The sequence below is a fragment of the Anas acuta genome, chromosome 21, assembly GCF_963932015.1.
Source record: "Anas acuta chromosome 21, bAnaAcu1.1, whole genome shotgun sequence".
Classification (NCBI taxonomy): domain Eukaryota; kingdom Metazoa; phylum Chordata; class Aves; order Anseriformes; family Anatidae; genus Anas; species Anas acuta.
The window spans coordinates 4299185-4318966 of record NC_088999.1 but is presented as its reverse complement, the minus strand read 5'-3'; the positions used below and the strand labels follow the sequence as shown (position 1 = coordinate 4318966).

Genomic DNA, 19782 nt, shown 5'->3' with positions numbered 1-19782 from the left:
CAGAAGGATCTCTCCCTCTCTCTATATATATTTATTATTTGGGGTTGTGATTACTCCATTTCTATTTCAAAGCTGTAAGAAAATACGATTTTGACAGCGGTCGAATGCTCTTAAAAACGGCGTTACGTACTGATCCCAGCCACCTGAAATTGGGGTCAAAAATGAGACTTCCAGGTCAGTGCCGCTCCCCGCTCCACCAGCTCCGGGTGAGCTTGTGTTTGGCTGCCCCTCGCCTGCCTCCAGCAGAAAGCTCGCCCCGTGCCGAGGGTCCCGAAGCTCAAAGGCTGCAGTTCCAGGAGTGCTGACCTGGGCAGCTGAAGGTGGCCGGGTCCTCGGGGCACAGCGAAAACCTCTTGCAAAGCATTTCTTGAGATCCACTAACCCAGAGGATTAGTTCTGTGTGTGTTTTGTTTTTTTTTTTTTAAAGTAATTACTTGAATAAATGTCTGCTCTCCAAACTTACAGCCCCCTTGGCAAGGAGCTGGGGCTTTAATATGTGAATGAATAAACTGTTCTGCAGCCTGACGGCGCGTACCTGCAGCAGCAGGAAACCCACAGCAGAAATAAACCGACAGAACCAGCCGGTAATTACCCCGAAACGCGCTCCCTTCCCCTCCTCACCTAATTGCTGGGGCTTGCTGGGGGTGCTGGCTCACGTGGCGTGCCCTAGGGGCAGCAGGTTTGGGCTGTAGTGCCTTAAAAAAAATAAAACACAAACCTAAGGATCTTAAAATCCTTCAAAGCATCAGGAATTTGTTTTGTAACTGGTCTGGAGAGGTGAGCACCAGCCTGGTTTGGGAGGGGAGGAAGGCAGCTCGCCCCGCTGGCCGCAGCGGGCTGAAGGGGCCGGGGCAGGGAGCGGGGGCTGCTCGGGGGTGGTTTGGGGGCTGCAGGGTGGGGACGGTTTGGCTTTGCCTTGGGATGGTGCCGTGAGAGGTGTCTGTGCAGGAGGCTCGGCCGCCCTTTGCCTCCTGCCCAAGGAAATCTCGGCAGGGCCAGGAGTCCAAAGGCGTTTTGGCTGCAGCCCCAGCCCTCACCAGCGCCAGAGGGTCTGCGGGGTTTGGGACCCGCTGCTGCGGCACATCGGGGCTCTCCTCCTCCCCCCTGCTGCTGGAGAAGGCTCCAGAGCCACGAGGAGCCCTTCACCAGTACAAACCAGTACAAGCCACTGTTCCCATTGTGTTCGTGCTGCAGCTCCTGCTGGTGCGGGTGGTGCTGCGGAGCTGAGGACCACGCTCCAATTTAGCTCCCCGCCGTGCTCCAAGCGATGCGATCGCCGCCAGGCTCCATTTCCTCCAGCAGAAAAATTCCCCACACCCCATAACGAGGCCGGGCACCCTTCCTGCATCCCATCAAGGCCAGACGCTTGGGTTTCCCCTGCGGGGTACCGCTCTCTGGCCAGGGGCGAAGCGCAGAGGGAACACCAAGGGGTTCACCAGGAGCCCCGCACGGTGCCGCGGTGCCTCCCTTCGTCCTTGGGGTTTGGCCCAGCTGGACACCAGCCCAACGGGGTCCCGGGGGCCAGGCAAGGCAGGGTCTCGCCCCAGACCAGCTCGCTGTTTGCTCTGAGGTGACTTCTCTTGAGCAATCCGCCTGCCTTCCTGTTTAGCTTTCTTACCGCGCGCCGCGGAACTAAATCAACAGACCTGTACAGTCAGCATCTCGTTAACTAGGGCGCTCTCGCTGCCTGAGTAATTAGTGAGCCGTTGCATGTTTCCCATCATCGGGGCTTTCTGGAAACCGGGTGTTTGGGTTCTGCTCTGGGTTTCCCCTCGAGGAAACGCCGCCTCTCCTTCGCCACCCTTTTTCCAATGAATATCGTTAACGAGCCCCTGCGCAGCCAGGTACACGTGTGCGAATTAGCACAGGAAAAACCCTCGTGGCGTTTTATTTCCTCGCATTAATACGCTCAAACTGGGGCAAAACACGACACCTCCAGCACTCCTGGATGAGGCTTGCAGGATGAAAGGTCTCGAGGAGCTGCAACCTGCTTGGGCACTGCCTGGGTTTGCTTCTGGCTCCTCTTCCTTCATCCCAGGGATGCTCGGCTCCAGAAGCAGCCCTGGGGCTGGGCTCCCCTCCTGGGCAAGCTGCTGGAGCTGGGATAACCTGGGCGAAATCACCCTGAGCGTGGGGAGGGGATTTCTGCACAGCCCCGAGCTCCTGCAGCCTGCTGGGGTGCGAAAGGCAGCGAGCGGAGAGAAGCTGCCGAGGGTTTCCCGACTTTTCTAACCTGGGAAATTTCATCCTGGTTTAGAAGGAGAAGGGGGTGTTTAACCAAATGCATAGGCTCCGGGGTATTTTTAGATGTTTTGTATTATTTTTTTTCCATTTTTCCTACAGGATAAGCACGCAGAGGTGCGGATAGAAGGGGTGCACAATGGGAGGGGGCTGGAGAAATCTTTGGGGCCAGCTCACACAGCACCGGGCACTGCGGGTACCGGCCCCTCGCGGCTCAGAGGTGGCGGCAGGTCACCTCCTTCTGCCAGGCTGCTCTCGAGGCGGGGGGGGGGAAAAGCTGCTGACAGCCCGAGCCGGCTGCTACGTGGGAAGGAGCACTGCAAACAGGCCAGGAAAAGTGCTGAGGCTGCAGGGAACGCGCCTCTAATCGGCCGGGGTCGGCTGACCTGGGGCTGCGGAGCAGATGGGGGAATCGCGTGCCGCTCCTTACTGCCGAGCGAGTGCACAGCCGGCCGCACGCAGCCCCTCCTGCCCCCCCCCTGCACGCCGGGCACGGCGCTGCCCAGGCCCTGGGTGAACGTCCTCTTGGCACAGCCCTCGGTGCCTTCTGCTGGGGAGTTTTTCTGTGAAATGCTTGGTGGCATCGCTAGCCCCAGGGTTGCAGCCCCAATGGTGCCCGGGCGCATCTCAGCCCGCAGCCCCTGGTGTCCTGAGCTTGCTGGGGGGCGCAGAGGCGGGGGGGTGAGATGCAGCCCCCGCCGTGCTGCAGAGCAAGGGGTGGATTTCGGCTCCGGGTTGATGTGCTCGGAGCAAACCAGAGCTCGTGGCCTCAGGTGGCCCCAGCTGGGCACCCGGCAGCATCGTGGCGCTCTCTGGAGCTTCATGGAGCAGGGCCGGGTGCTGGGGCTCACCCTGGGATCTTTTCCTTCTGCCCCCCCTTGGTCCCCGAATTGGGGCAGACCTGCCGGGGCTGTGCTGTGTGTGCCCACCCAAAATGACACCGCCCGGGCTCGAAGAAGCCACCGGGGCTGCGCTCTTGGCTCCCACCTTGGGACCACACATTCATCCCCTCCCCAGCTGCCATCCTGCAGATTTGGGGCTGGTAACGGGGTGGGGGCTCTGCCATGATGGGTGACCCAGGCCAGGCTCCCAGCTGACACTCACGGGGCAGTTTTTTTGGGGAAAAAAATGGCTTTTGGGCTATTACTGCCCTGCTCTCCCCCAGGCACCCACAGCACCAGGTGCTCGTTACCAGGGTGAAGAGCGGGAGCACCCCAGGTTGCGTCCAGCCCCGCTGAGCTCCCGAGTGCTCAGCCCCGTGCTAATTACTGCCACATCCCCGTGCCCAGCTGCTCAGCAAGCTGTCGCTGCCGCTCCCAGCGGAGAGCTGAGCCCGAGCAGAATTCGGCCCCCGATCTCCAGCCCTGCCGCTGGGGTGGATGAACCCAGGGATTTGTCCCCCCCCGTGAGCAGCCGGGGTAAATCAGGAACCGGTGGCTCCCCTGGGTGGATGCTGAGGATTTGGGGAGTGGGAGATGAGGATTTGGGGAGCTGGGACTTGCCCCTCCATGGCCCTGCACCCTGTACCCCAAAAAGTGCTGCGGTTCCCCCCCGGCTGGAGGGGCAGCCTCCCCTCTGTAGCCATTTAGGGCTGGGTGAGGGGGGCTGAAATGGTAACACCTGCAGCCCTGCTGCAGAGCCACGCTGCAAAACCCCCCAAAAAATAACCAGGGGTGTCTGCAGGGCCCCGCGCACGGGGAAAGGAGCAGCCGAGAGCTTCCAAACTCATCCTCCTTGGGGCTGGCACGGTGGCGAGCGCACCGCGGTGAGCGGGCTGCGGCTGTGCCACCGGCACCGTGCTGGCGAGGCCGGGGACACGGTGGCTTCGCTGGCAGCAGCACAGAGCCCAGGGCCGGAGGAGGCTGTTGCCAGGCAAAGCCCGAGTTGTTTGTGCAGGGACTGCTGATGGCTGGACTTTGCCATGTGCGGGCTGTCAGGCAGCACCAGATTGTTATCAGCGCCGCTGTCTGGGGCTGGCGCTGCTCCCTTTCTGTTTGGTTTGGGGTTTTGGCTTCTTCTTTTCCCCTATTTTCTTGCAAGGGTTTGGGGCTGGGGTGGAGGGGAGCTGGGACAGGAGGCTGTAACCACAGCTCCTGGGGTGTCTCTGCGCCCCGTTAAATCACCAAAGAGGCAGGGGCACGGAAAGGGGAAACCCAGAGACTGCTGGGGGTGGCACCGAGCCGCGGTGGGAGGGGGGCAGCAGCTGGGACAGATGCCACTGCCCATAAACAGCTTAATTATTTTATTATTTTATTTTATTTTATTTTATTTTATTTTATTTTATTTTATTTTATTTTATTTTATTTTATTTTATTTTATTTTATTTTATTTTATTTTATTCCACTTTATTCCATTCTACTTTATTTTATATTTTCTTTATTTTATTCTGTTTTGTTTATTTATTTATTTTATTTTACATTTCCTCCCAGGCCCCTTGCCCCCATCTCCCACCGCCACCCCTTGGAGCCCCGAACCCCTTTTCCAAGCCCCCCCCACTCACCCCCCCATTGACAAAAACTACAACCCCCAGCATCCCCCGCGCGCATCCCCTCCCTAATTGGCTGGGCGGGCAGGCGGTGGCCACACCCCCTCGATCCTATTGGCGGAGGCGAGGGGCGGGGCGGGGCCGTTTCCCACGCTCCCAGATTTATGAACGGAGCGCCCGGGGCGCGCCCGGCTCCCGCAGCCCTGGGGGCCCGATCCCAATCCCGGTCCTAACCCTAATCCCAATCCCGGTCCCGCAGCCCCCGGGGCTCAATCCCACACCCATGGCAGCCGCCTAGCCCCGTGCCCGTGCCCCCCATCCCGGTGCCATGCTGGTGGCCGGCTCTCAGCGCTGCCCCTCGGGGCTGGAGGAGCGTTTGGGGTGCGGGGCGCTGCGGGGCGAGGAGGTAAGAGCCGGGCTCGCTGCCCCCCGGGGGTGGGACAGGCAGGGCGAGAGCACCGCTGGGCTGTGGGGCCGTGCTGCTGTTTGTGGGGTCCTCTAGGGGTGGGGGTCTGGGTCCCCCCCAGGTGCTTGTGTGGCTCTTTGGGGTGTTTATGGGGTTTCTTGGCCAAGGGGGTGGAGAGTAGGGTGTGGGGAGCGCCTGTGGGTGGGGGGCTCTGCCCTGATAAGGGGTTTTGGGATGGCTGCATGGGGTGGTCTTGGGGTCTCCAGAACCCTCTGGGAGTGGGTGCGCAGTGGGGTGGGCGCCCTGCCCCCAGGTCTGGGGGGGAACCAAAGGGAAACTGAGGCAGGGGGTGGGGGGGGGGGATGTGCCTGCGCCTCCTGGGAGGGCGGCTGTGGGTGCTGTGGGTCTGTCCCGTGGGGTCTGTCCCGTTGTTCTGCCCATGCCGCCGTTCCCCCGTGGCTCTGTGGGTCGGTCTCGTAGCTTTTTGGGGCTGAATTTGGAGTTCGTGGCCCCCTTTTGTTGCTGTGCCCCCCCAGCAGCCTGTCAGGAGGGGGGAGGCAATAAACAACCCTGGTGCCTGTGCTCAGCCAGGCAGCCCGCGGGGCTGCTCCTGCTGGAGTTTGGGGCAGGAGCGGGTCTTGGAATAGGGCTGGGAACAAGTTTGGGACCAAGTGTGCCCTGTGCTCCCCGGCAGCGTGGCGCTGGTGTGGGTCCCACCCGCACAAAGTGCTCGGTCCCTGCCCCAGCCCTGCTGTGGCACCCATGGGGTCTGGGCCACCGTGTGGATAGGGACGGCCACCAGCAGCCTGTAGGGCAGGGCACCAACTCACTGGGTCCTGCGTGGCCGGGTTTGGGACCCCTCTGAGCTCCCCGTCCACCTGGAGGCCTGGGGGAGGTCTCACATGGCACCGGGAGGCCAAAACGGGAGCCCTGGGATGTCCGTGGGGCTCTGCAGGACCCCCCCCTGCTGCGTCTGCCAACGAGTTTGGAGTTCCCCCTATTTGTAGGGCTGGTTTTGGGGGCGCGGTGGGGGCTGGTGGTGGTGGGGCAGCCGCTGCCCTTGGTGCCCGGGGGTTGCATTCGTGTGTTGGCTCCGTGCGTCAGCGGGGTTGGGACCCGGCGCTGCTCTCGCCCCCCAGCACAGCCTGGGGTGGCCTCGGGGCCAAGCGACGGTTTTTGGAGGAGCGAACCCGCTCGGTGGGGCGTCTGCGCTGGTGTTTGTTTAACCTCTCCTTATCGGGAACGATTTTCCAACACCTGACTAAGCACTGGCACAAGCGCCAGGGCTCTGCTTGGCACCACAGCCTCCCGCTCCCGGGGCATTAACTCCTTCCCTGGCCGATTGCTCAGGGCCGGAGACCCCCCCGGCCACCCCATGCCCACCACGGCCCAGCAGCGGGCTCTGGGGCTGCCACGGGATCGAGCATTGGCGCCGTGCCTCAGTTTCCCCATGGGCAGAAGCGGGCGGTGAGCTGCTGCTTGGCGGCAGTGCGGGGAGGGTTAAGCGCAGTGCCCCTAAAGGATTGCTTAATGCAGCAAAACATTACAAGCCTCCGCGCAGCAATGATTAAAATGCACCTTCAAAGGTCACCCTGGGCTGTCACCAAAACACAGCGGGACGCTTCGCGCTCTCCGGCTCCCTGCTGCTTTTGGCTTTTGAAGCCTTTGGGGTCCCGCGGATTCATTTGTGGGGTTTTTTCCTTCGCTTCCCATCCCGAGCAGCCTCTGGGAGCACCCAAGCAGCTCTTTCCCCACAGGTCTGGCAGCCGTGAGTCAGCGCGGCCACCTCAGCACCCGCGGCAGCGATGGCACGAGCCTGGTCCTGCTGTCACCCCGCGGTGACTCAGGGCAGGGCCATCCCATGCGCTCGGGGATATGGGGACACGGGTGCCACTGGGGTGCCCGTGGGGCCGTGCTGGTGGCGGCCCCGGCCAGGTGCAGCCGTCGGAGCCCTCGGATCCTCGCTGCCCATCACGTGGGGAGCGCGTGGCCGCGCTGACAGCTGCTGCCTGCCCACCTCGTGCCACCCCACGCCCCATCCCCGCTCCGCTCGGGGTGCCCCGCAGCCGCCCACCGCCTTCATAGTGCTGTGGGGGCAGCCGGTGGGAGCGGTGCTCGTGCCCGAGCCTCTCCCCTGGGGGAGCCAGGAGGTGGCCACGGGGCTCTCCCCTTTGCTGGCCACCTCCGAGAAGAGCCCGGGGAAGCTCCTGGCCATCCACCGAGGGTGGGACGCGCTGCCCTGCCGTCAGCATCCCCTCCTGTGCCACCCCCCTCGCCGTGCCGTGCCATGTCCCGCGTCCTGCAGGTGAATCCGCAGCCGTGCGCTTCGTGCCAGGCGTGGTGCTGGGGGCAGAGCCGTGCTTCGAGTTCCCCTGGCCCGGGTGGGCTGTGAGGAGCCTGCCCGCCTTCCTGGGGGCTCCTCGGCTGCGGAGGATGGTGCCGGGTGATGCGCTCGCTTCCCTTGCCTTGGTGCTGCATGGTGCCTGCCTCTCGCCCGGCCGTGGCACGGTGTTGGCTGCGCCCTGCGGAGCTTTTGGGTTATTTGGGGACGGAGAGATGCAGTGTTGGGAAGGGAGAATGGGGCGGCTGGGATGGGGAGAGGATTTTGTGTGGTTCCAGGAGGGAGGAATGCAACAAAACAAGGGCCGTGCCTTCACCCCGTGCCCAGGAGCAGCAGCCTTGCTGCAGGTCCCTGCTGCAGCCCCCGGCTCAGGGCTTTCACCCCACAACCCGGGGCTGACCCATAAGCAGAGGCAGCTCCCCGCAGCCCCAGGGGCGCCTGCTTTCCTCCTGGGGAGGGTGCTGACAGCACCCAGCTCTCCCCCCTCCACGAGCCGTTTATTTCGGGCTGTGGAGGCTGGCGGGCAGCCAGGCGTGCCTGGAGGCTTTGCTCGGGCTGGGGCTGCGTTTGCCCGCAGCAGCGGTGCCCAGAGGTGCCCCTGGGGTGGGGGCACCCAGCCCTGTGCCGTGACCCCCCCCCTATCTTGCTGTCACCAAAACAGGACGGGGCTATTTTGAGCACGGTGCCGCACAGGGATGGACTCCGGAGCTCGCAGGCAGGGGATGCGTGGGGCTGGCAGGAGCTGGGCTTTGGTGGCCAAACACCGCGGGTCATTAGCCCAGGGTGGCCGGGATGCGATGGGGAAGGGCTGGGGGCCACGGTGCTGCCCCTAGGATTGGGCAGCAGAACTCCAAAATCCCAGGGGAGGTGCCCGGGAGCAGGTCCTGGGATCTCGGTGCCAGCCCGGTGTGCCAGCCCTGCCCGTGGCCTCCTGTAGCATTTTGGGGTTATTTCAGTGTTCTTGAAGGTTTCTGTTCGGAGGGGGCTGAAATCCTAAGCGGGGAATGGGTTGGTTGGGCTTTGTGGTTTTCCTCTGCAGGTCCCCGGGCGCATCCCATAATTTCCCGTCCTGTTCCCAAATGCAGATCCTGCAGCGGGATGGGGCCAGGCGCTGTGCCCCCCCCCCCCGGGTTGTGGTTGGCACCCGAGGGGGTTGCTGTGATGGCAAGGAGGGGACGGGGGGCACAGCGCGGTGGTGTGGGGCTGGGATGGGGGGGTCAGGCTTCCAGCTTTGGGGGTTCCTGCAGGAGGGCTGGGGGGGTCCTGGTCCCATTGTCCCATTGTGCAGGTGGGGTGCGGCTGGATGAGTGCATCTCCCCCCCCCTCCCAGTATTTAGGGATGGGCTTTGGGGGCGAATGGGGGGCTTTGGGGGTGAATTGGGGCTTTGGGCAAAGTGTGCTGGGGTTGCAGTCTTAACGGGGGGGGTTTTAAAAAGTAGCTGAGCTCGGGAAAGCAGCCGAGCTGGTGGCTTGCTCCTGGTTTAACGGGGGGGTGGAGGCTGCGCAGCCATTTATTGGCATTTTGTGCCGGGGGTGTGAGCGGGAACCCCCCCGGGGCGCTGAATTTGTGCTAATTGCAAACCCCAACGCTGGGTGCACCGTGCTGTGCCTGGGACCCCCCGCTGTCCCCAGGGGCTCTGATTTGATTTTTATTATTATTATTATTAATTAACCCCGGGGGGGGCACACGGAGCCCTGGGGCGCTCCTCCAGGCACCACCCGTGGCCGTGTCCCGCTGCTGTCACCGTCACCCCGTGTCACACCTCGGGCTTGGCCGTCGTGCCGGGGGGGGGTGGTGGTGGCAGCAGAGCAACACCCCCGCAGGATTTCATCAGGCACGGCCGGGACTGATGCAACATCCCCGGGGTGATGGTTATGGGGTGCCCGGCCGTGTCCCACGGGCCTGAGTCACCCTTCCGGGGCCACCCCCGCGTCCCACGGGGCCACTCGGGCACGGCGCTGATGCCACCGCTTCTTCTTCTCCTCCCCCCCCAGGACAGAGGGATCAAAGTCCCCCGGCAGCTGGGGAGGGGGCCCAGCGCCTTCATCCCCCTGGAGGAGGTGAGAGAAGGGGGGGACACGTTGGTCGCTTTTTGGGGTGTGGGGTCCCTGCGCTGGGGGGGAGCAGCTGGAGGGGGCGAGGGGGCAGCACAGTGGGTTATGGGGGGGTTAACCGGTGGTGGGCACCCCCGGGGGGGCTGGCACCCAAGGGTGGGGAGGGAAAGTGTGGTGGGGGGTGGGATGGGGAAGGGTCACCTAATTGGGGGTGAGGTTTTTAGGGTGGGGGGAGCGGCTGTGTTGCCTCACCCCGCTGTCTCCCCGTGCCTCAGTTTCCCCACTTGTCCTAACACAGCCATGTTCCGCCCCCCCCCTCGCAGCACCCAAGGGTGCTCCCCCCTCCTCCCGCCCCCCACCCGCTGGGGGGCCGTGCCCCAAACCCCCCGCTCTCCCCGCAGCCCTATCGCGGGGCCGCCGTCCCAGATGGTTCCTCCTGGGGCAGAGATAACGCCGGGGTTTCATCACCGCGGGGCGGGGGGGGCCAAGCCCCATCTCCTCCCCACCAAACAAACAACCCCAAAACGCCACCACCGCCGCGCTGAGCGGGGCCACCATGGGGACCCCCCCTCGCCACCTGCCCCATGGGGCTGCGGGGACAGGAATAGGGGCTGGGGGCACCCAAGGGTGCCCGTACCGGGGGAGGGGAAGCTGGCTGGGCGCAGCTGGAGGGGTGAGTGTCGTTCCCCCCCCCACCCCCCCAGGGGGCTCCTTGGTGTGTGGGTGCCACCGCCGGGTGCTGCCCCGTGGAGGTGTTGGACGTTTTGGGGTGGGGGGCGCAGGGGGGTCCTGAGCTCACCCCCCCGTGCCCCGCAGATCCTGCAGGAGGGGGTGGAGAGCAGCCGGCGGCAGCTGCTGATCGAAGCCTTCGTCTCGGCGGGGAGGGTGGACAACATCACCATGGTCATGGGGCTGCACCCCCAGTACCTCAGCAGCTTCTGGAAGACCCAGTACCTGCTGCTGCGCATGGACGGGCCCCTGCCCTACCACAAACGCCACTACATCGCCATCATGGTGAGCATGGCCTCTTTTTGGGGGGGTCCCCTGGGGTCCCCGAGGGGTTTGTGTGGTCCCAGCAGCTCTGCTGGGCTCCTGCTTGGAGGTGTGGGGGTGTTGGATCCCATGGGTGGGCACCCCTTGGGGTGGTGGTCCCAAAAAGCTTTTTCCCAACCCTTTTGGGGTTGGTCCTGGGGTGCACATCTCCTGGGCATCTAGGGGCTGATTTGGGGGGGCAGAACCCCCTGTCTGGACCCTCATCCCCAAGGAAGCCCCCTGTGATGGGGGGGGAGGGGGTGGTGGTGGCTTCTCCAAGGGCTTGTATTGGGGTTGGGGGGGTCCCTGGGCAGTGCTGGGGGGGGGCTGACTGCTTGGGTCTCCCCGCAGGCAGCAGCCCGGCACCAGTGCTCCTACCTGGTGGGGCTGCACATGGGGGAGTTCCTGCAGGTGGGGGGCAACCCGGCCTGGCTGCAGGGGCTGCACTGCGCCCCCCAAAAGCTGCGGAACCTCAACGAGATCAACAAGCTGCTGGCGCACCGGCCCTGGCTCATCACCAAGGAGCACATCGAGGTGAGAGCGGGTGCCCCGGGGCACGACGCCCCCAAAATACATGGGATTTGGGGCCACGTCCCAGGGTACGACCTTTTTGGGGCTGGGGGGGGTCCATAAGCTGGAGGGCAGGGTCTGTGCTGCGCTGGGTGGATGGGGAAGGGGTGGCTTGGGGGCTGCGGGGTGTCCTCCTGTCGAGATCCTTTGGTTTTTTGGGGGGGTACGTCCCAAATTCCCTCCCGCCCCCCTGCTTATCCTGGCTGTGGGGTGTAGGGGGACTGAGCCCGACCCCGTTGGCATCCCCTCCCCGCAGGCTCTGCTGAAGACGGGGGAGCACAGCTGGTCGCTGGCGGAGCTGGTGCAAGCCCTGGTGCTGCTCACCCACTACCACTCGCTCGCCTCCTTCGTCTTCGGCTGCGGCATCAACCCCGAGGCGGAGCAGGACGGGGGGCACGGCGCCAGGCCCCCCTCGCCCCACGGTGACAGCAGCCCTGCCTCTGAGGACAGCATGGGGTGCTCGGGGGTAAGAAGGGGGGGGTCCCTGTATGGAGAGGGAGGCGGCTGGAGCGTGTCCCTGTAGGGCGGTGGGTGTCCCCTGGTGCCGTCACCATACCCGGAGCAGCTCCATCCCTTTGCAAGGTGTTGGGGGGGGGCACACTGTGCTTGGGCTTCAAGCAGCATTAATTCTGCTCTTTCCCCCCCCCCCCAAGGGCAAGGACGCCCTGCAGGAGGTGGAGGCGCTGATGGAGCGGATGAAGCTGCTGCAGGAGAGCCAGCAGGAGGAGGAGGGCGTCACGCAGGAGGAGATGGCCACGCGCTTCGAGCTGGAGAAGACGGAGAGCCTGCTGGTGGCTCCCTCAGGTGAGGAGGGGCGCGAGGGCAGCGGGGGGGGGTCCCTGCGGGCTGGGGAGCTCGGGGGGGGAAGGCGATGGGGTCCCCGCGGTGGGCGCAGGGTGCTGGGGGCTCACGGCCGTGCCTTGCAGACCTCGCCGACCACTCGCTGCAGTCCAGCGTCCTGTGCTTCGTGGAGGACCCCGAGTTCGGCTACAAGGACTTCACGCGGCGGGGCGAGCAGGCGCCCCCCACTTTCCGTGCGCAGGTGGGTGCGGGGTGGGGGCTCCTGCTCATCCCACGGGGTCCTGGCACCGCCAGCACACGGGGCTGGGACCAAGCTGGAGCCACCCCAGCTGCTAAGATTTGGGGGGGACCCCAACAAAACGGGAGGGGGGGTTTGTGACCTGATTTTATCCCCCATGGAGCGCCCAGCCCAGCAGCATTTTTTCTCCGGCAGGATTACACCTGGGAGGACCACGGCTACTCGCTCATCAACCGCCTGTACCCCGACGTGGGGCAGCTGCTGGACGAGAAGTTCCAGGTGGTGTACAACCTCACCTACAACACCATCGCCATGCACTGCGGCGTCGACACCTCCATGCTGCGCCGGGCCATCTGGAACTACGTCCACTGCGTCTTCGGCATCCGGTGGGTGCCCGAGGAGCCCCCGGGTACCCACCCCAAAACCTCTCCCAGCACGGATGAGGCTGAAAAAACCCTGTGCCAAGGAGCCCCCAAAACCTCTCCAACCCCAAAACCTCTCCCAGCGCGGATGAGGCTAACAAAACCCTGTGCCAACAGGGGATGGGGGTTTGGAGACGGTCCTGGGTGTGCAGATTTGGGGGCTGTGGGGTGACGTGCCCTCTCCTTTTTTATTTTTTTTTTTTCCCCCCCCCAGCTATGATGATTATGATTACGGGGAGGTGAACCAGCTCCTGGAGCGCAGCCTCAAGATCTACATCAAGACGGTGGCGTGCTACCCGGAGAAGACGACCAAGCGCATGTACGCGCAGTTCTGGAGGCACTTCAAACACTCGGAGAAGGTGCTGCCCCGTCCCCTTTCCCCCCTCCCCTGGGGCTGGGGGGGTGCTGAGCCCCCTGCCCTGACCCCGTTGTGTGTCCCCCCCCCCAGGTTCACATCAACCTGCTGCTGCTGGAGGCTCGCATGCAGGCGGCTCTGCTCTACGCCCTGCGCGCCGTCACCCGCTACATGACCTGACGGCCCCCGCTCCCTCCTCATCCTCCTCCTGCCCCCATCTCCTGGGGGGGGGGGGGACACAGGGGGGAGCTGGGACCTTAAAGACTTTGCTGCCGCATCGCCTCCTGCCTTAAGGGGCGTGGAGCTGGGGAAGGAAAAAAGGGGGGGACGCCCCCTGCCCCGTATCCAAGAAGGGGGGGATCCCCATGAAGCTGCTGGTGCCGTGCCCGTGTGCCCCCCCCCCACCCTCCCCAGGGGTTGTGGGGGTGCTTGACCACTCCGTGCCTTGCTTGGGGTGAGCCCTGATGAAGCCAAACCCCGATGAAGCTGATCTGTGCTCCTGGGGGGCTGCCTCCAGCCCCAGCCCCATGGGGTGTCGGGCCGTGCTGCTGCCAAAAGTCACCGGGGAGCACCCAGAGCTCCAAGCCCCCCCCCGGTGTTTCCCCCACATTTGGTGCCCCGGGGAGGTCCCCTTGGTGCCTGGGGGGCTCCTTCCAGGGCCCTGCCTGTGCCCCCCAACATTTGGGGCTGGGGGTGCCTCTGAAATGGGGTCCCAGGAACGGAACCAGGTGAGGGGTGGCTCCTGGTGCCTTTACCCCTTCTGTGCTTTGGGGTGGGGTGGGGGCTGCTGCTGGGGCTGCCCCCCCCCCGCTGCAGCAGCACTGGGAAACTGTGAAGAAACCTCCAAAATGCCCCCAATTCCTTGCCCCCCCTGCCCTGCCTCTCCCTGCCCCCACCCCCCCATCCTGGGGGTCCTGTCCCTGTGTGACCCCCCCACGCCGAGCTTTTTGGCAGGAGGCGAGCTGCATCCCCCCCCCACCACCACCCTTGTCCTGCTCGGGGCTGAGTTGCTGGGTGTCACCCTGGGGGTGCCAAATCCATAAATCCACCCTGCTGCTGCAAGGGGGGGGGCAGATCCTGCTCCCCCCCCCACACACACCTGGCTCGTGCATTTGGGTGCCCCCACCCCCTGTGTGCTTTCTGGGGGGGCTGCTCCTGGATCCCCAGGGCTGTTTTAAGGCAATAATTCCCTTTTTGGTGTGTGTGTGGGGGGTGGCAGCAGTTCCCCCCCGACCCAGGTCCCTTTTGGGCAGCCTGGCTCAGAGCCATGTGTGCCCCCCCCCTCAGAGGCAGGCACTGCCCCTTGCCTTCACTCCTGCACAGGGCATAAATCTGGGGGGGGCTTTTGGGAAAATCTGGGGGGGGGCTTTTGGGAAGAGGGAAGGGTGAGTGGGGCTGTTTTTTTTTTTTTGGGGGGGGGGAAGGTTTTGTAAAGGGTCAGGGCTGGAGCACCCCCCCCATCCCACCCCTATCCTGCAGCTCCCCCCCACCCCTCTCCTTCCCCCCTCCTCCAGCAGGGCCCCCAGTGCCCCCCCCTCTCCTCCTGCACTTTACTGCACAGCCCCTTCCTTTGGGGGGGGTTCCTTGGGAAAGGGGCTCGTGCAGCTGTGGGGGGGCCGTGCCTTCACCCCGATGTGCCGGGGCATTTCCCCAGGGTGCGGGTCGCCCTGGGGGTGCCTTGGGGGGGGGGAGAGCCCCCCGCTCCCCCCCCTCTGCTCTCAGCATCTCCTCTTGGCTTGTCCCTGCTCCACCGTAGCTCCAGTTAAGTTATTTCTATTTTTGTTTTTTTTTGTTGTTTTTTGGGTGTATTTACTCCTGACCGGGCATGGAAGTGCCACTGTGACTTTGCTACAGATCTCGTTTGAAAAATAAAATTGTTCTTTTTTTTTTAATTTATTGTTATTTTGTGTTTTCTGACCGCCTCAGGGGGACACTTTGCTCCTATGGGGGGCATTTGGGGCCGTGCAGAGACCCAAAATGTGGGGGTGCATTTCCCCTTTCCCCTTGCTCATCTCCCCAGGCTGATGTGATACGGGGTGGGGGGGGGTCTTGGGGTGCAGCCCTGGTTGAAAAATGTTGGTGTGCTTGGCTGGGGGGGGGGGAGAAGCTCCAAGGTCCCAAAGGCACCCTCCTTGCACCCAAAATCCAGGCCCTGGGGTGCCGCTGCTCACCCACGTGTGGGTGTCCCCGGGGGGGGGAGCAGCACCGGGAGCACCCCAGCACAGAGCTTATCAGGGTGGGGGCAGCAACCCCTGGCAGCTACTGATAACAGCCTGGGGGGGGCTGATCCTGCACCTACCCCTGCCTCCAGGTTTGGGGACATCCTTCAGGGGGGCCGCATCCTGCCCCAGTGCTGCCCTAATGGGCATGGGGGTGGCTCGGAGCTTGGGGAGGGGAAAAGGGGTGCAGGGGGAGCACTGGGGGGGTCTGGGGGGGGGACACGGAGCCGTGTTTGTGCACGGAGCCAGCTGGGGCTGAGCCCTGCGGCGCTGACTCACCGCCTCCAAATTCCTCCCGGAGTTTTTCCAGCCCTGGCCGGGGCCGAGCTCGGCCTCCGAGCTGCTGACAGCTGCCTCTGGGCTGGGGACAGGAATGCAAATCCCCCCCCCCAGGTGCTGTGTTTCCATCAGGGCCCCCCCCCGGGGACAGCACAGAGCACCCTGGGGTGCTGGGACCCTGGGGGCTTGGCACCAGGCGGGGGGACCACGGCCACGTCCCCGGGGTCCCCCAGTTGCTCCAGTTGTGGCCAGCCCAGCCTCAGCTGGGGGGGGGGGGTTGGGGGCAGCATTTCAGCTGCAAATAATTGCGTTTGCTCGTCGGGTTTTGAAAAGAAATGAGAAAAAATCTCCTCTTTTTGGGAGCTGGAGCAGCTCGGGAAATCAATGGCAACCATCAGAAAAAGGTCACGGGGGGGGGGACTCGGAGCGCTCCTCCGCCCTTTGAGGGAGCCGAAGCGCTGGGTTCAAACGGGAGAAAATCCTCTAAAAGCGTCGCTTCTGATCACGAAGCCGGGAGGGGCCGAGCCTTTAGAGAAAGAAAAAAAAATTTAAAAAAAAAATAAAATTAAATCTCCTTCGCTCCAGCTTCTGGCAGAGCCGGCCGGGTGCTGCTGCCAGCGCTATCGGGTGTCCGGGATGGGAGCGAGCCCCGGGGGGGCCCTGGCAGCGACGTGCCCGGCGCCGGACAGCCGAGCTGGAGCCCTGCGAGCTGAGCTGGGTGAATTTTGGAGCCCTGGGGATATCTCAGCTATGGCAAACCCGCGGCGGCCATAAACACGCGGCCGGTGTGCGGCCGGTGCCCCTCGAGGCTGGGTGCGCAGAGGTGGTGAGCTTGGGTCGGCTCCTCTGGTGCTTAAAAACACATCCTGAGCTTAATAATATATAAGAAAAATCTTATATAAGAAAAATCTGTATAAAATGTGAAATATCTATATGCACGGGTGTATTTGGGGTGGCTGGCAGCAGCCTGAGCACCAGCACCCTGAGCACCACCCAGCAGCACCCCGAGGATTTCTCCCCGGGAGAGGCTTGCAGCCTGATCCCCGCGGCAAATTCCCGTGTCCATCCCACAGCAAGGAAGGGAAAACCCTTTTTGTGACGCTTTCGGTAATTTATACCAATCCCTGGTGGTGCCTGCAAGCTGCTGGCTCTGGCTGCACCCAGCAGGGCTGGGTGGTGGCGCTGCGCCCCTCGGGCACCCCCATTCACTGCCAGACCCCGCTGTGTGGGTGTAATGAATCCCTTTTGTTCCCCCAAATCCTGCAAAACTCGGCCTCAGCATCAAGCCCTCATTTGGGCTCTGAATCCTCCCCCTGCTTATTTTAAACCCAGTGAGGATTTACCGCAGGCTCTGCCGGCACCCAGCATTTCCCCTGCATCTCCCCAGGACACGTGGGGAGGATCCGACCCTTCCTCGACTCTTTTCCACTTTCCACCTTCAGCACCCACGAAGCGGGGGGCGAGCAGGTGCCGTGGGCCTCCTTTAACTCATCCCCGGGCTCATTGTCATGCTTTAACCACCTCCTTTATTTTTTTTTCAGGCGTTCACGATTATAAACGAATAAATTCCTCACCCGGCACCTAACGGGGGCTGCAATTTGGGTGCGTGCGTGCCATTTATTGGCAGCTCCCATCGCCTGCCTCGCAGGGCAGGAGGCTGTTAACAACCTCCCTACCTGGGGCTGGGGGCTGGGACCTGAGCGCAGCACCAAAATTGCGTGCGATTGCCCTAAATTGCAAAGCCCGGCGTGGTAATGGTGTTGGAGACGCGGCAATGCGGCGGGGAAATAATAATAATAATCGTGGGCTGTGCCGAATGAGGGCTTTCAGGCTGATGGAGCTGCGCAAAATGTGCGGTACCCGAGGAGAGCCGTGCGCTGAGCTGCCCTCGGCACGGTGCTTATTGCTCAGCATGGCACCCAGGGGGGATCCTGAGCATCCCGAGGGATTTTCCGGGCAGGGATCGTCCTGTTTGGGGCCGTGGAGGGGAGCGGGGATGTCCGCAGCCCTGGGGAGCAGCCACCTGAAGGCTCTCCATGGGTCGAGGTGCTGAGTTTGGGGCAGAAGCAAAGCGGCTGCGTGGTGGAGAGGGGGAGGCAGAGCTGTGGTTGCAGCACGCCGCTGGATTTTGTGGGGTGCTGGGGGCACGGCGAGAGGTAGGGGGAGAGGGACTGGCCCTGCTGCTGCTTTAGCTCATGGGGATGGACCGCGTCCTGCCCCCGCGGCCCCAAAAATCCCCGTGGCACCTCCTGAGCCCGGTGCCAGCCCTGCTGCCCTGCATGCCCTGCACCCGGCTGTGCGCATCCTGGGGCGCTGCTGCGGGGCAGGGTGCAGGAATCAGGGTGCACACGTGGCATCATGTTTTCAGCACTGAGCACTGCTTTTCCAGGTGGGTTTTACCCAAAAAAGCAGCTTTGCACCCAGCCTGTGCACCAGGGGCAGCCTGGGGTGGGCACCTTTGGGTCCCCTGAGCAGCAGGAGCCGTCCCGATGGTGGGGGGGGGAGTCAGGGCCCCTCTGCCTCCAAAACCAGCTTGACCCTTGTGGGCACAGAGGGGAAGCTTTGTAGGGTCGGTCGGTGCTCTTCGAGGCAGGTAACGAGCTGCTGGCCGTGGCTTTGGGGGTGACAAGCTGGCTGTCACCGGGAAGCCGAGGCGCTGTCCTCACTGGGGACAAACTGGGCTAATCCTGGGGGAACGGCGTGCTCCGGGCAGCGGGAGCTGTAAATCCCAGAGAGCTGCTGGAGCATTTCAGCTGCTGACAGCCAGCCAGGCAGGATCGATGCCACGGCAGCGTGCGAGCCACCCGGGGAGGAGGAGGAGGAGGGGGGGGGGCTGTGATTGATGCGGTGTCACCGGGCTGCCGTGACACCCCATTTGGGGTGCCCCCCCCACGTCCCCAGCTCCAGGCCAGCCGGGGGGTGAGGGGTGCCAGGTGATCCCAAAGCAAACAAACGGCACAGAGCTGGGATTTCAGCCTCAGGGGGGCTGCTGCAGCCCGCATTTCTTTGCCTGCCCTCGTGTTGGAGGCTCGAAGCGCTGCCTGGCACCGCTGCTGTTGCATCAGCCGGTGCTGGGGAGGAGGAGAGGGGGGGGGGTGTTGCTGAGCACCCCCCACCCCGCCCCGGGGGCTGGGGCTGCGCTGCCCGCCCGCAGCTCCCCGGCGGCTTCGGGGCTTCGCTGGGTCGGCAGCGCCGCTCGCTGGGAGCCTGCGGCAGGGCTGAGGGAGAGCTGCAAAGCGGCCGTGCTGCGGGGCTGTCCTGGGGACCTGCTGCAAGGCTGTCCTGTGTCCCTGCTGTCCCTTGTCCCTGCTGTCCCGTGTCCCTGCTGTCCTGTGTCCCTGCTGTCCCGTGTCCCTGCTGTCCTGTGTCCCTGCTGTCCTGTGGTCCTGCTGCAGCTCTGCTTTGTGTCCCTGCTGCAAAGGTGCCCCATGTCCCTGCTGCAGAGCTGTCCTGCTGCAAGGCTGTCCTGTGTCCCTGCTGTCCCGTGTCCCTTCTGCCCTATGTCCCTGCTGTCCCATGTCCCTGCTGCAAGGTTGTCCTGTGTCCCTGCTGCAGCTCTGCTTTGTGTCCCTGCTGCAGAGCTGTCCTGCTGCAAGGCTGCCCCTTGTCCCTGCTGTCCTGTGTCCCTGCTGTCCTGTGTCCCTGCTGCAGAGCTACTCCATGTCCCTGCAGCAAGGCTGTCCTGTGGTCCTGCTGCAGCTCTGCTTCGTGTCCCTGCTGCAAAACTGCCCCATGTCCCTCCTGCCCTGTGTCCCTGCTGTCCTGTGTCCCTCCTGCAAGGCTGTCCTGTGTCCCTGCTGCAGTTCTGTTTTGTGTCCCTGCTGCAGAGCTGTCCTGCTGCAAAGCTGCCCCATGTCCCTCCTGCCCTGTGCCCCTGCTGTCCTTTGTCCCTGCTGCAGAGCTGCCCCTTGTCCCTGCTGCAAGTGTGTCCTGTGGTCCTGCTGCAAAGCTGTCCTGCTGCAAAGCTGCCCCATGTCCCTCCTGCCCCATGTCCCTCCTGCCCTATGTCCCTCTTGCCCCATGTCCCTGCCATGAACCTGCCCTGCATCCCCCCCGCAGCCCTGCCCCATGTTCCTGCTGCCCACCAGCCCCGCAGCGAGCTCTCCCCGCATCCTCCCTGCCCACCCCCCCCCGCGCCCCTGCTGCAAACCTTCCCCACCCCAAACCTGCCCCCAGCCCTGCAGCCCGTCCCCACGGCCCCTTTGGCAGCTTTCCTGCAAGCCCTGGCTCCCTGCTGCAGGTTCCAACCCCCCCCCCCCCCCCCCCCCGGAGCCCTGCCCCATCCCCGTGGGGTTTGGAGCCTCCCCTGCGGTGTGGGGGCAGCTTTTTGGGGTCCCC

At 63.8% G+C, this 19782-nt stretch overlaps 1 protein-coding gene across 3 annotated transcripts; it reads left to right on the top strand.

Annotated features, from left to right (window-relative positions):
• The first annotated feature begins 4901 nt into the window (after positions 1–4901).
• On the top strand, positions 4902–14838 carry SESN2 (sestrin 2). 3 transcript variants are annotated; one of them, XM_068657694.1, is made up of 10 exons: positions 4903–5132; positions 9469–9534; positions 10345–10542; positions 10912–11094; positions 11387–11596; positions 11784–11934; positions 12057–12172; positions 12365–12555; positions 12806–12950; positions 13040–14838. In XM_068657694.1, the coding sequence occupies exons 1-10, from the start codon at positions 5055–5057 to the stop codon at positions 13124–13126; spliced, it is 1425 nt and encodes a 474-aa protein (XP_068513795.1). In that variant the 5' UTR covers positions 4903–5054; the 3' UTR covers positions 13127–14838. The 3 variants fall into 3 exon arrangements, with proteins under 3 accessions (XP_068513797.1, XP_068513795.1, XP_068513796.1); XM_068657695.1 differs by lacking the exon at positions 4903–5132 and adding an exon at positions 5504–7437; XM_068657696.1 differs by lacking the exon at positions 11387–11596 and having other exon boundaries at positions 4902–5132.
• Positions 14839–19782: the final 4944 nt, after the last annotated feature.

Excerpts from the sequence above, each read along its gene's own strand:
- SESN2 (XM_068657694.1), top strand. The coding sequence starts at position 5,055 with ATGCTGGTGGCCGGCTCTCAGCGCTGCCCCTCGGGGCTGGAGGAGCGT. Across the intron at positions 10,543-10,911 it reads GCCACTACATCGCCATCATG|GCAGCAGCCCGGCACCAGTG; the intron begins GTGAGCATGGCC and ends GTCTCCCCGCAG. Across the intron at positions 11,597-11,783 it reads ACAGCATGGGGTGCTCGGGG|GGCAAGGACGCCCTGCAGGA; the intron begins GTAAGAAGGGGG and ends CCCCCCCCCAAG.